We start from the raw sequence: 15,780 nt of genomic DNA on the forward strand, positions 1-15,780 counted from the left end.
ACCGCGTTCCTAATGAGCCCAGGGCTGGAAGGGCGGCTGTGCTGGGGTATAGGTGCACGGGGCTGCTTCGGGCAGGGTAGCCACACCTTCGTAGCACCTGGAGCTTTTGGTTCTTTGTCCAGAAACATTTTTTTTTCCCCCAATAAGCTGTAATTGGCATGAGTGAAGAGCAATAATTAAAATAATATTCATGATGTTTGCATTTTAGTGTGGCACTTTGATTGAAATTGGATCTGCCTTTTCCTCTCCCTTGAGGACCATCGCTTGCTTCGCAGCTAATGAAGTGGAACGAGCACTGTGATCAATATTTATGGTGTCACTCTGGGCACCTGCAGTTCTTTCAACCCTTCTTGCACTGTGGAGCTGGAATGGAGGTTTTTAATGCCAAGCTAATTAATGGCTAACGGTGCAACTTGATGTGAAGTCTGGAAAGACTGTTCTTAGTACTGTGTCTTATGAGGGTCACATGTGCCTGGCACAGATTTGCTAGTTCTCATCGTTGATCAGACAGAAGTAGGAACTGATTTTCTTTAGTGATGTACTTTAGGGTCCTTCAGTCGTCCTTTGGGAGTTAGTTTGAGCTCTCCCTGTGTGGGGAACAACTACCCTTGGGGTGCTAGCTGTGTCCACTGAACATACAAGACCACACATATGTTTTTTCAACTGAGTTTGTAGACTTCTACCTCGCAGCTTTCCTTCTTATATTCTAGTCTCTACTACAGGTTCCAGTAACTGCTGGAGATAACATATATTTAAGTTCGACATGAATGCTGTGGAGTTAGTGCTAGTCTGTACTTCTACATCTTAACAGTTTGGGGGCTGCTGCCACCTGTGCCAGAATATTTTTTTTATGTAGCTGCTTATGAAGTCCACAGATTATGGCAGTAATTTTTGTCCAAATCAGCCCTGCAGTACTTCGTTCCATGGCTCTCTTGACTCCTTCAGGGCCTTCCCAAAATAATAATATTATCTTTGAACTCTTGGTGGGTTGGTTCGTAGCAAATTTTGCCTGTTCCCTGCCAGTGACAGCAGCTGGAGGCAGTCCAATGTAATTAGTAAGTATTTTGGAGACTGTGCTTTGGCAGCCCTTTTAAATATGTGCAGTGAAAGCAGGATTAGTATGATGCCTCATCTTTTTTTCTCATTAGGGCATCTCTGTGATCTGTAAGCTTATTTAATTGGAAATCAGCTATTCTTATTAACACAGGAGATACCCTTTGGTCCAAATCCTGACATGGGATAAATGTATATAGCTCCCACTAAAGAGAAGGAAAATGCATCCACATACTCCAGGGTGGAAATTTGCCCTTTTGTGTCCATTGCAGTTCTCTTGGAGGAGAATTTCATTTTCTACTAAAGGCAATAAATTTTTGCTGTTCAGATAAGTGACTACAGAGGTTCATCATCAGGATTTGAAGAAATAAGCCTCCTAAGAAGATGGATGGTGACAAGGGGAGTAAGAGTTGTTATCCAATCATTTGTCATGGTCCAGAACATTAAGATATATGAGTAAGACCCCAAAGGTGTGTAAAAGTTCCTTTCCAGCAGTCGGTTGGTATGTAATAACTTATCCCGTGTAGTCAGCCAGTATTACATGCTCTCTGGAAACTCATTTTGTTTGCATCTCTTTGTATACACAGCACATAAGTGGTAACATCTTATATATTGTTGGGAAGTATTCTACGCATCGTCGAAATGGAGCCCCACGGTTACTGAATGTAGAGGCTGACTTCCCCGGCGCTCACGTTAACTCCCTTCTCTCCCTTCTCCATCCCGCTCCAGAAGTTAACATTATCTGCCTTGCCCCTTCTGCTGTGATAGTGTTCTGCTCTGGGCTTTCTCCAGAGGCTTTTCCCTCTGACTGTTTGTCTGTGGTTACAGCAGTTTCCCTCTAGTTCTTCCCCTGTCTCAAGGCTTCAAAACCATGTAGCAGCCGTGGAGTACAGTGTCAGCTAGTGAAAAACTAAATTAAACATTCATGGTTGTAGAAGTGCTTGTTAGCATATATGTATTAATTCAACACTTCCTGCTGTTTTTCAATATGTTGGGAGGTTATGTTGCCAGTGAGGTGACTAAAGTCTGTAGTGGAATACATTTCAAGTAACTACTTGAGAGCAGGTAAAAATCTTGCTCTGCTTACCTAGTTTCAAAGAAAAACCTTTCCCCTTACTTTTTAATGAGTGAGTATTCCTCTCCAAACCAAACATGGTTGAGGATTTTGTTAAATTTCGGAAGGATTTTGTTAAATTCTGGCTCTGCAGCTGGGATAGCTGATCTTCAAAGTTCACCTTAATATAGGAGACATCATCATAGTTTGCTGTGGTCACCTGCTGCCTGCTTTGCTGCTTGTTGCTAAGAAGTCATGCAAAGATGAGGTTTGCTTTGTCTTATCTGGGCTTGCCATGGCACAGAACATCAGTAGCCTAAATTTGATCAAATGAGCCCGTGAGAGCTTGGTATCGTGCACTGAGTCCTACTAAACCCTGAAACTACCTGAAAGGAGGCTGTAGGCAGGGGGGGTGTCGGTCTCTTCTCCCAGATAATAAGTGACAGGACAAGGGGAAACAGCCTCAAGTTGCCGCGGGGGAAGTTTAGGTTGGAGATTGGGAAAAAATTCTTCCCTAAAAAGGTGGTCAATCACTGGAACAGGCTGCCCAGAGAAGTGGTGGACTCACCATCCCTGGAAGCGTTCAAAAAGTGCATAGGTGCAGTGCTTAGGGACATGGTTTGGTGGTGGCCTTGGCAGTGTTAGGTTAACGATTGGATTTGATGATCTGAAGGGTCGTTTCCAACGTAACTGATTCTATGAGACTATGAAATCCTCCAGTGCAGCAACTTCATTGCGTCTGTGTGCTGGAGTTAAAAATATGGTCCTCACACCTTTCCCCAGCCTGGTCTGCTATTTCGTAGTCAAAAGGCTTAATTGGCTCCATGTGTTTATGCCCTGGCATTTCTCTCTTGAGCTGGCTCAGGAGGGTGTATCTGACCACTGCTGACTCACAGGCAGCAGATTTTTACTGTGGTTCACTTGACAAGGATTTAGATATAAAAATGTCAGGCTTAGTCCTCAGGGTGACCTGTAAGCCTGTGTAGGGACATAGATGTGGTGGGAACAGAGTAGTGCTCTGGGAAGATTGTGATGTTGGTACACCTCGGAGATCTGTGGTTAGAGAAGCCCAAGTCAGGGGCTGGCAGAGTCTTGGCCACCGAGTTTTCAAAACTCCACTGGCGCGATCGCATTGACGCCTGTGGAAGTCGAGCTGGCATGGTGTGCCTCCAGGAGGATAGGGGTGACGGGCCCTATGGGGCTGGGAGTCCTGTTTGGACCATTTCTGGCAGCGTGTCTTCAAGCATTGAGGTATTTGGTCCTGCGGGCATTCTGCAAACTGGCCGTAGTGGGGAGATCTGCTGCTACGGGTTTAGGAGCCATCAAATATCACATGGCCATCTTTCCAGGGAAGCAAAATGCAATTCTTCTGAGTCCTGGCCAAGTAATTACAGCAGTGATAATAGCTATCATTTTCGATGCCTTGGTGCCAATGTAAAGGTTGTTAAGTTGTTTCTTTTATGTTTCCAGAGTAGACTGTTCTGCTGCTTTTTCCCTATTTGTGCCTTATCTGTGACTGAACAATTACCAGGAATGTGATGAGGACACTGCGCAGAAAGTCATCCCCTTGTCTTTTTTCCCAATGACTCTGAGGTGTGTGTGAGTAGTGTGTGAGTAGCTGTTATCTCAGCTGCTAATCAATGAAGCTGGAGCTAATGTGCGAAGTGACCTTTGTAAAGAGAAAGGAGGTTGTGCAATATTATACTTGCAGTTTGAGTCAACTTTTGCACTTTGTCATGTATTTGATAGCATGAGCTGCTCCCTTACTGACTTGTATCAAGCAACTCAAAAGATGCCCAAGATTTGTCTTGTATGTTAGTTGTGATGTTTTCATTGGCCAGGTATCATTAGCGTTACGTGATGACCCCTGATCTTCATGGTCTAAATTCCTTCTGTGTTTTCACCTCTTTGTGCTTTAATTAGTTTGAAGCTATTCTGCACAGGTGTCCACTTCCCAGTTTGGTGGAGTCAATGGGATTTTTACCACTGGAATGAGATCCACTTTACAGCAAGCGGAGGTTATTCTCTAGCACTTCCCTTCTCTACAGTTTTATAGTGCTTAGGAGTCTGATGGATGGAGAACTCAATTATTTAGCATCTATCAAGCTTTTGCTTACAACGCCTAAACAAACACTAGTATTACCTACTTTTTTCTGAATATATAAAATATAATTCTGCTACATTAATCCACAAACTTAAAAAAGCATATGCTGTTGCTTAACCAGCCCATTTAATGAAATGGATTTTGAATTGGTATTTTAAGTATGCATGAAGACAGACATTTGCGGTGTTAGGATTTCAATAATGTATGGAATTAGCAGGGCTTTTTTATATTTCTGAGCTGCATGCCCTCCGTAGAGTAAAAGTGGTAATAAATATAAGTTCAAAGGTAAAATTTTATTTCTGCGCATGAGAGGAGAAAAAATAAATTAGAGTAATGTAATCATGCTCATATATGTTATGAATTTTGAACAGTGCCTATTAGAAAGTTTGTCAAAATGTGCTTAGCTTTGAAAATACAGATTAACGCTGAAGGTTTTAATATTGTTCTTCCTTATGTGCATATTCCTTCAGAATATAAGTGTAAAATATCTTCTGCCGAAAGCAATTGTCATAAAATGACACTTTCCTATTTTAATAGCTCAATAATCACAACAGAAATATTTTCTAAGTTGTGGAGAGGTTATTGCTTTTTTCACACAAAGAAATTTAGTGGTAGAAAACCAAATTTTATCCAGATATTCTTCAGTTTTTCTGTTTCAGTTCTTATATTTGAAAAGTGTGTCCAAATGCCTCCTGACAGCCTTGATACTTCAGGGTGTTTAAGCAGGGGGTGTGTGGGGGCATTCATTTTATTTAATTTACTGGTTCTATGTTTTCCTTTAATCTAGTAGCAAAGTTAGAATAGTAGGTCTGCAACAGGAGCTGGAGAAGCTGTTAGGGAATGACTGGTTGGTATCTGGGCCCTTTAGGGTTCATACTGGGTTTTTTTTTCTCTTTTTTCTTGGAAGCAAATAAGGAATAGGTCACTGTCAGGGCAGCTGCTGATGCGGGTGCCTCTGAACTCAGCAAACAACATTTGTTTGAACTGCCAGCTCAGCACATGGTCCTGGCTTCAGCATCTCTGAGAAAGCCCCAGCTTGATGAGATTCTGACATCAAAGATAATTCCTTGTCCTGTGTTTTTTCCATTTGCCATCCCTTTACTTTGTCCTCTGTCATCTTCCTCTCTTGTCTTTGTGATCCCGGGGTGTACCGTGAGGACACCACCAAAGAATGGGCAATGGCTTTTCTTAGAAGTCTTTTTAATGCAGTCTTCAGGTTTTAGCTTCACCACTCACTTCGGAAGACATCAGAAGTTGTAGGTGTGTCAGACTTGTTTAGTGGCAGTGGTCCAGCTCAGGTTGTGCCAGAGCCTGAACCCAGCTGCCATGACCAAGCCTATCTGTATGTTCAAACTTCGAAAGGATGGAGTGGTGGAGGGTCAGTGTACCCCACCGAGCAGAGACCTCTTGGGGATGCAGTGTTGGTATTCTGGTGGATGCTGCTCTGCTGGCAACACCCCATTTCCCAGGTTGGGATGATCTCCATCAGAAGTCTAGACAAAGAGTGAACATTTTCTTGGGAAATAGTTTCATCAGCCAAGAAGAAAAGAAAGCAGAATGTGCTGTATTATCTGGACCAATACCATCATAGAATGGTTTGGGTCAGAAGGGACCTTAAGGACCATCTAGTTCCACCCCCCTGCCCCAGGCAGGGACACCTTCCACCAGCCCAGGCTGCTCCCAGCCCCATCCAGCCTGGCCTGGAGCACTGCCAGGGATGGGGCACCCACAGCTGCTCTGGGCAGCCTGGCCCACCGCCTCGCTGCCCTCACAGTAAAGAATTTCTTGCTGATACGTAATCTAAATCTACCCACTTTCAACTTAAAGCCATTCCGCCTCGTCCCATCACTACATCAAGAGCAAGCTTCAGGCAAAGTTGTGTCTCAGGGCTTCTAAAGAGTAGTATCTGTAATTTTTTTGATGCGCTAAGCAGATCTGTTATTATGTCGCCTTTTAATTACAATACCCTAATATAAGGTCGTGCACTGCTTACTGGGAGAGATTTCCTCTTGGAAGCTGTCATTGGAAACAATATTTTTTTGTTTCTTTTTCCCAGCAAAAAGCATTGTTACAGATGCCAGCTTCTAGATTATTTTAAAAATGTTTTTGAGACTGTTTGGACTCTGAATAATAGGGCAAAACAGTGACAGTTTTTTGTTTGGGGTTCTGTTTTTTTTTTGGTCCTTCACAAAAACTGTAAGTCGATGTAAACTTTCTGAGGACAGAAATTAACAGTTAACTTTTCTAACGGGAAACTTTTCTAAAGAAACCTGTTTTGAAACAAACAGCTTGAGCTCATGGTAAGTAATTCCTGCCTTTAAATTCTTCTGTTGATGCCATTGTAACTGAGTTGTAAGCAGGATGAGGCTGTTACAATATAATCAGTGAACCAGTTCCAGAGGGTGGAGCAGTTTAGAGACCAAATGCACTTTAAATGGCACTAGAGGAATGATGCACTACCAACTGAAAATGTAGGCATTGTTATTAATGATGTAATTAAAGTTCCACCTCATGGGCAAAGTGGAAGCACACAGAAAATATTATTGTGTTTCCTCCATTTAATTTATCCCCATTTTAAGTACTAAATGATCTATGCAAAATACAGTGGAAATTAAACACTCTTTCTAAAATTCACAAGTTTATTATGTAAAAATAGTTCAAGCATAGGTCAGGGTACATTAGCCAGAAGTAACTTAACCCATCTAAAAAATGTTTTATGCAGTTGAGATGCATAGTTGATACTTGGCAAAACCTGTGAGTAGCAAAAACTGGGAAGTTTTACTCAGTAACTGAAGGCTGTGGCTTGTGCTTTGTATTGCTTTTGTCAACGGCAGGTTTCAGTCATTCATTCAGACCGTTGACTTAGGATCATCTACGTTGCTGGGTATGTTTTCTTCTTATTGAAATCTTTTAAAAACTATTGAATAGGACATCTTAATACCACTCTGTTCTGAGTTTTGTGGATCAATCAGAGAGAAAATGGGAAAAGAAACTACTACTGTTAGTAGTGATAATAAAAATAGCTTAGTATTTGGTCCTGCAAATTCTGAATGTTTCCTGATAGACTGCAGAAGCTCTCAGAGTTGCTTGATGGGATTAGGCCAGACTCTGCATCTGAACCTAGAACACATTTTTGTGTTAAATGCTTCTAAATGAGCACTTAGCTTTAAGTGGTTGGCATAAATCTAATTTTAATTTACTGTTTTCATTTTCTTTTGCATTGATCGTCTTTTTTGTAGAGATTCAGTGGCGGACTTGGAGAAAGTTGTTTCTCAAAGAGTCCAGATGGTATTTGCAATTATTTATTATCATTAGCATTCACTGTATCTGAAAACAAGACTTTTGCCAACTTAGATAAACCTCGTCTGCTGCACTATTGTTTAAATTTTTCCAGTGTCCTATGTTAATCAAACTCAGTCTGGGGCAATATCTGGGGCTAGAAGAGAAAAGGAGTCTGTTATTCCCAATATATGGCAAATTGATGACTTATTTTGGAAATATCGCTTGGATAAGTCAGATACAGCCTTTTGATGGCTATGAGCAAGCCAGCAAGGTACGTAATTCTTAAGACTAGAATAATCAGAACAAATAGCATAATGCTGAAAACAGGATTTATAAAACCATTGCGCTTTTCCATACATGCACACACAACTTTTTTTGGCTTCACTTGCTGTGTGAGGGCACTATTACTGTAGTTTGCCCTTTGTAGTATGTCTTTTTGAGAGTGAAGATGACACCTTAAGTGTGCAAAAATGAAATGTTTAGAAATTTACGTCTCTGATGCATTGGGAATAAAATTACACCTTCATTATTCTGAATTAAAATGCCTGAAGTCCTCCACTAAAATTGTTCTGCCCTACTGCACAGACATATAAGATGAAGTGGACCCTATATAATACTGAAATAAACAAGTCTACTCATAATTGGTTTTTTATTAAAGCTTTGGAAATATATGTTTATTTTATAATATTTTAATACGTATGTAAATGTTTTCTACAATATTTTGTCTTGGTTAGCATTTGGAACAAAGCAGTACAGAGAACAAAATAGAGGGACACCTGTTTCAATTATACCACAGCACCAATTTGTACAATAAATCTCAATTGCAATCAGTCTTGATCAACCCACCTGTGTAGATTCCCTCACTTACAATGAGGAGGAATAATGGAGAAAAAAGAAAAAAGTGCAAAGAAAGGGAGAAAGAAACCCCAGAACACTAATATGGATTATGTTTTGGTTTTATACTTCATATTTTCAGGTTTCTGTGCTATGTTAATTATTAGAAACAGTAGTCTGCATTTCTGTACTCTTCTCCAAGAATACAGTGAACCAATGTTTACTTTCAGCTGCCACGTGAGCAATTTCTCTTAATTCAGGAGGGGTTGTGCAAACAGCCACAAGGTAAAATTAATTCTGCTTTTATGCCCAAGCCCAGCGGGTGAATGTGCAGCAAATTCCTTTAAATGACTACTTGTCTTTTGGTGTGGGGTAGGAAATACTGGAGCCAATCTCTTATGCAGGTAACCTCCTGCAGCTGTACTATTATTTTTTTTTAAACCTTGAAACTGGTAGCTGCTGTATACTCTGTAGAGGTGCTACTGGGATGTTCCCTGCAGGCTCAGTAGCTGCTTGCTGACATGCCTCCCCTGTGCTTGCTTGCTTAGAGTCACAAATCAATTTTCTTATGTGCGTTTACATAAATAGGGGAAACAGTTGTGGGTAAGCAGTCCAAATTGCAGAAGAAGATTTATAGGAAAGAAAAGCAAATACCACTTTTTTTTCCATACTGGTCATCATCTTTTTCTCATAACCTCTGTAATGATAACTTGGACTTAGGTAAGGGAAAGGATCATGGGCTGTGATGCAGGGATTTGGGCAAAACTTCTGATTTTATGGCAATTTTGCAACATATTTCCAAACTTACTCTTTCTTTTCCACATTTATTCTCTTTCCCTCTGTCTGTTTTTCATCATTATTAGTCTTTCCTTTTTCCTTATTCTCCTGAGTTATTCCCTTTTTCTTCATTATGCATTATGTAGTTAAATATTTTTTTTCTTAATCTAATGCATTGTTTTTCAGAGTTGCATTTTAACTGTCTCTTGACTCAAACTCTTAATGATTGTCTCATCTATTCTTTTTTTTTTTTCCCCCCTGAGAATGTCCTGGTTGTATTTGTATTTCTTTCTTCTTTTCCATTGTGAATGGCTTGTTGTTCTTCGGTGCTTCATCTTTTTTCATGATCTTCACCTCCATTTGTCTTAATTGCTATTGCATTCCTCTTCTCTGCTATGGGGCTTTGATAATAGTGATGGATCATTGCAATTAAATTTATTCCATATGCCACTGCTTTTCCTGGCAAACTGACACCATTCTTCTCCAGTGTGCTTACCTGGGGACTGGCATTAAGAAATGTTGTGATGAGATGAACAGATTCAAAATGGTTATAAGAAATTTCTCCTATTGTTGTTGTTTGACTGTTACTGCTTTTAAATGTAACGTTTTCGTTAGCTGATGAGATGCCAAGGCCAAGATACTGTCAGCAGACAGCTTTCTCCGAATGCGATTGCTGTTAGCAAACTGGCATACAGTCAATAAGAATTCTTCTGAATTTACGACTGTCTGTTGACATCTTACTCTGTTACAGGCAAGTATTTAATCAAAGTTTATTGTCATTCTTTTCTGAGATTTAAGTGGGACATAAAATTTTACGATACGTATAGTATTTTAGATGACAGCTTCATTATTTCCACTGAATAATTTGAAATGCTACAAGGAGAAATATTGATGTCAAACTGGTAATTGTCATTAAGTATGCAGCATTTTTGCAGCAGTCATTTGTGCAAAAAATAAATTTTCTGAACTTCTAGGGAGCAACGTAGAACGTCTGAAATGTAATTCCTTTGTCTTGAGTCTTTCCTCACTGTGGAGGTCACCCAAGGCTCCACGGGCCTGTGGAAACCTGAAATTTTCAAAGTAATTTTACAAACTTTCCTTCTAAAAAATGAGCATGGTATAGTGGTGAATGTCAAAAGGAGGGTACTCTGTTACTGAATTGGTCTTTTGATTCCTGCTACCTGATGAGATTTGTATTTTTGCTGCTTTAGTTGAATGCTGTCCAGTGGGCATTCCCTTTTTTCTGAGCCAAGAGGGACTTCTGTGGCAGGAGTAATTAAATTGTGTTATAGGAGTTGAGTACACAGGTGACTGGGAAGAATGAGACTAATGCGCCAGAACTGCACAGCATTATGTAAAATAGACAGGTGCAGTTTAATATTGAACTGTTTCAGAACGAAATGTTCCTGTTGGTTCAGTGCTGCACTGTGGAGTACGTTATTCAGCATTGTGGGGGTGGCTTCTCCTTCTAGAATGGAAAAGACAGTAACAAAAAAATTCAGTTGTTGGAAAAAACAAGCTCTTTAGTTCAAGGGTTTTTTTATGTCATTCCTTATTTTGTTTCCCTGGTTGGGAATAATGTAATTTGCTTTTAGGTGCATCAAAAATTCCATTCACAATTGTACTTCTCCATGTAGCTTCTCTGTTACCTTGTTAAAGAATTCAAATTAGTGACTGGTAATGATCAACTTTATTAGCAGATATATTTACAGAAATGCCATGCTTGTCTTCTCTTCTGTAATTATTACAGCCTGACTTTGGAAGAAATGGATTAAATCTTTCCTATATTGAAAATATTATCTTGGGTATTGAGTTTTAATCACTATACTATTCAAATACAAGGCAATCAGTTTAAAAAATGTCATTACAGTTGGTCAGGATGCTTGCAATAAAACATTTTGACTAGAAAACTAACATTTTTCTTAACTAAAACTTTTTTTAGGAAAGCATGCATTCGCCAATGCTGAGAACAAAAACTGTGCTTAAAACATGAACAAAGACCATGTAAGAGGGAACACTGTGGCTCCTGGGATGCTGGAGATGCTGATTCAGTTGTTATACCTGATGTAGATCAGATTCAATTTTGTGTGATGTGCCTCACAGGTGATGATACATAGTTATGCTCTTGCTCTCTCTCCCTGCCTCTTTCTTTTTTTTTTTTTTTTTTAAATCTGGAATTTTTTTCCCAATATAGAGTATAAAATTTTGAAAGCTTTGAAACCTTGAAACATTTCATAATACAGAAAAATAATTTCTCCTTCACTCACAGCCCCATTATATTTCTTAGTGTGGAATCACAGAGTCATAGGCTGGAAAAGATCGTTAAGGTCATCGAGTCCAACTATTAACCCAGCAGTGCCAAGGCCACCACTAAACTGTGCCCCTGAACACCACATCTACGTGGTTTCTGAACACCTCCAGGGATGGGATTCCACCGCCTCCCCGGGCAGCCTGTCCCCGGGCTTGACCACCCTTTCGGGGAAGAAACTTTCCCCAGTCTCCAACCTCAGCCTCCCCTGGGGCAACCCGAGGCCGGTCCCCCCTGCCCTGTGGCTCGTTCCCTGGGAGAAGAGCCCGACCCCCCCTGCCCACAGCCCCTGCCGGGCAGTCGAGGGGGCGATAAGGTCTCCCCTCAGCCTCCCCCTCTCCGGGCCAACCCCCCCGGCTCCCCCAGCCGCTCCTCACAGCCTCGTGCCCCAGCCCCTTCCCCAGCCCCCTGCCCGGCTCTGGGCACGCTCCAGCCCCCCACGTCCCCCCCGCGCTGAGGGGCCCGCACCTGGCACAGGGGCCGAGGGGCGGCCGCGCCGGGGCCCAGCGCCGGGGCCATACTCCGCTGCACTCGGCGCCGCTCCTTGGGCTCAGCCGTCCGGCCGGTCTCGTACCCGACACAGAATGCACCCGCCCCAGCCACGGCAGCCGGTTCCTCCGGGAGATGCTGCGGGAGACCCTGGCAAAGGCTTTACGAAGGCCCAGGCACAGCCCCCAGCCCCTCCCGCGCCCGCTGCGGGACTCTCCCTGTCACAGGAGGAGATCGGGGTCCCCGGCAGGACCTGCCTTCCATAACCCCGCGCCGGCTGGGCCGGATCCCCCGGCTGTCCCGCACGTGCCGCGGGATGGCACTCGGGGGGCTCTGCCCCGGCACCTGCCCCGGCACCGAGGTCAGGCTGACAGGCCTGCAGCTCCCCGGATCCCCCCTCCCGCCGGTGGGGTCACCCTGGCTGACCCCCAGCCTGCCGGGACCCCCCGGTGAGCCAGGGCTGCTGGTAAGTGGCTGGCAGCGGCGGGGTGAGCGCTCACCCAGCTCCCTCAGCACCCTCGGGTGGGTCCCATCCGGCCCCACAGACTTGTGCATATAAAGGTTATAGAAAGATCTAGAAAGATTATTTAGAATATCTGAAATAAGTTTTACACCTTCAGGGTTCTGGGTGGACAATTTGGAAGCTCTAGAGAATTGTAATATTCCCTGTAAAGCTGTGACAATGCATAAAGCGCACTTCAGATGTATCCTGTACTAGTATTTTTCATGGAAAATGAAAGATTATTATCTCCCTTTGTAGTATACAGTAGTTTTCTGCAAATTCTCTGCCAGGCAGCTTGTACAGAAGAACATTCCCCTTCTGCAGTAATACAAGCCAGTAATTAAACCTGAACACAGCCAACAGAGCTATAAAGAAAATCAAAGTGAGTGTTGAATTGTACCTTCATGCACCGGGTGGTAAACTCTTTATAACAAAACTCAAAGCTTCATTTCTGTGCTGAGGAACCATGAAGTGCAGCCCCTGTTTGCAGTGTTGCTGTCATCTGTTGTAAACCCAGTGTGAAACGAAATCACGGAGCACATTTTCCTCCTTTACCTCCCTTCTCCAGCCAGTAGTCACTCAAAAATCTGTGGGACCTGAGCTCATGGGTGGAGGAAGCAACCCAAAGGAGACCCAAGTGTTCTAAACCATCTTCTGAGTGAAGTCGCTTGGACTTTGTAAAGTCAGATTAAATCACTGGAAAGGCTCTCCTGGTTTTCAGCAAGTAGGTTTTTCTCAGCTGCTTACATATCTAGCACAGTCTGGTTGAAAAATTGGGCTACATCCAGAATTTGGTGAACTTCATGGTGCTCTCTTGCCGTAAAGTCCGTATATAATGAAGATAACCCATTGCATGGATGGAGGGGTGGGGACCAGTGTCCCATCTCATCCCTTCTCGTTCGGCAGCCTGTCACTGACTGTTCGCATACTTCCCTGTAAGCGTCAGTGATGGGAGAGGAGGACAGTTGTTTTACCCTACTTCACCAAAGCATATAATCTCTTGATTCTTTACCATTGACTCCTAAAATCACGCCTGCCCAGGATGCCCTCACGTTATCTGCCACCGTACCGACAAGCTGTCAAAATGTTAGCAGGGATTTTGACAGTAAAATGACTCAGGAAGACAGCTGGAATAAGACTTACAGGTTTATTTGGTGGTTTTACATTGTTTTTCTCTAAAGATAGTTCTCAGCATTATGTGAGCATCTAAAACAGCAGTGGTGATAATGGGCTAGTCAAAGCAAATGATGGATTAAGCTTGGTTTGCAGGGGTGCCAAGCACAGTACCTTGGCTGGGGGGATGTCTGTAGGGAGGGTGTTGGTTTCTGTTTTCTCATTGAGTAGACTTAAAATAGTAGTGCAAAGACTGGGCATATCGAGCCTTTTCTGATAAGCATAGGCATGTGCAAGGGAAAGGCATAAAAAGAAGGTATTTTTAAACATATCTTGCAGTCTGATTGCCTGCTAGATTCTCCGTTACCTCTCATAATATGCTTGAAAAGTTTTATTTGCGCCTCGAGGGTGATGAGCCTGTCTTCATTTAGGGATGCAACTGCAGATAATACCACTGTGCTATTGACAGCTTTATGCACTCTCACTAGCAGCCTGCCTTTCTTATTTACTCACTTGTATATGTGTTGCCTTGCAAAAGCAGTACACTTTTCTACCCTGCTAGTTATAATTGCATCCTGGGCCACCTTGTTACAGAGCCTGTTCCTGTAGCTTGAGGTGAAAGAGCCAATTGTTGCTGTTATAAATTTTATTTTTTTTCCCCTATGTATAATTGAGCCTGGATAGTTATTATGTTTCTTCCTAGGTTCATAATTAAAGAAACCTCGAAGGAGAGCTTTATAACTATTATAAGGGCAAAAGAGGTGGTAACGTTCAGTGTGAGCTTGTTTATAAACAGGTAGATTTGAGCTTCCAGAATTTTCAGGTATGTAGCTGAAAATTCATGATGATCCAGAAACATTAAAGAATAGAATAGTGTAACAAAGTCCGTAATGTCTGTTAATCACTTAAATTATTTTTATAAGACATTAGGTGTAGTTCAGTACTACAAGAGTTAAAAGTTTATGAATATTTATGATTTATGATGTCCTTGTAATGTCTATATAATCAGTAAAATTACTGGACATTTCCTTTGTTATTTTAAAAATAAAATTATATTTTATTTTGCTTTTTAAAACCAATAGTTTTGTGTGTTGGACTCCACATGGTATCCTTCATGTGCTTTGTTTTGCTGCTTATTCTGCCAGCGGTTGTTTTGGTTGGTAGGTTTTTCCCCAACATTCCCCAATGTCCTACCTTCTTGTTGAAGGGGGTTTTGGAAAGATGCTTCTCATCATCAGATATGCTTTGCTTCAGGTCCTTTGGTTCGTGTCCAGCAGAAAGTGTTTCTCCCTTGGATGTGAGTGGTCCAACAGATCCATAATTTTGCATTTCTTAAGTTTTTGGGTGAGAAGCGGAGTCAGAAATAATAGTGGTTCATTCTGGTGGGGTTGCAGGAGAAGGACCAAAACACCTGTCAGACACTTCTGGGGCCTACAGGCAAAAAACCCCTCCTTTCCTTGGGGACCTGTGCAATTTGTATTGTGGAAAATGGGTTCTGTAGGCGGAGATTGCTGGTAAGTATGGGGCAGTTATTGTCAATTCTGTTGTTAATTGATATTACATCTTTCTGTTGATTGAATTATCTCATTTCTCGTGCTTGCCTGCTTTGTAAAATGGAGTGCAGCCAAGATGTCACACACGAAACTTGAAACACATTTTTTTCTTTTTTCCTTTTCTGAAGAAATACTTCAGTTATTAATATATTACACTTCCAAGCCTGAAGCCAACCACGTGCTCTTTTGTAGTATATTCCTTCATGGGCAGATGGACATTTGACATAAAGTTAATCTGTTTAATGCAGACTGTGGATATTGAATGAAGCTGAGCGTTCCTCCATGTCTGTTGTCTGTGCTCCAGGTGAAGAAGTACCACATCACCTCTGCTCACAGCTTTCCCATCCTGAAGTTGCGGCTTGTGAAATCCCTTGTGCAATGGACTGCGTCATCAGCGAGTGGTCCCCATGGTCCCCGTGTTCCCACTCATGCTCCAGTAAAAATGCTGAGGGCAGTCAAAGCAGAAGTAGGTCCATCTTGGCCCTTCCAGCTGAGGGTGAGTGTTAAAACATTTTTGGATCAATCACTGTTTGTTTATTCAATGAATTGACTTACATTCCTCAGCTACACTGTGTTCAGGTCAGAGCTAATCCCAATACTGCAGCAATGAGGAATAACACTTAATACTTGTCTGTACTTCATGCCTAGCCAGTAAAAGATCTTTATGGGCTTGAGTTAATGCATGTGTCACTTGGAGAAATTCTGTCACAC

At 42.1% G+C, this 15,780-nt stretch overlaps 1 protein-coding gene across 1 annotated transcript in view; it reads left to right on the plus strand.

Moving 5' to 3' along the window:
• THSD7B (thrombospondin type 1 domain containing 7B) overlaps positions 1-15,780 on the plus strand; it is a 269,377-nt gene that overhangs the window by 105,119 nt on the left and 148,478 nt on the right. The window contains exon 8 of the mRNA XM_056350383.1: positions 15,374-15,565. Within this exon, the coding sequence (XP_056206358.1) occupies positions 15,374-15,565 (192 nt within the window). The remainder of the gene's footprint in view (positions 1-15,373; positions 15,566-15,780) is intronic.

Source organism: Falco biarmicus, chromosome 8 (genome assembly GCF_023638135.1).
Source record: "Falco biarmicus isolate bFalBia1 chromosome 8, bFalBia1.pri, whole genome shotgun sequence".
Lineage (NCBI taxonomy): Eukaryota > Metazoa > Chordata > Aves > Falconiformes > Falconidae > Falco > Falco biarmicus.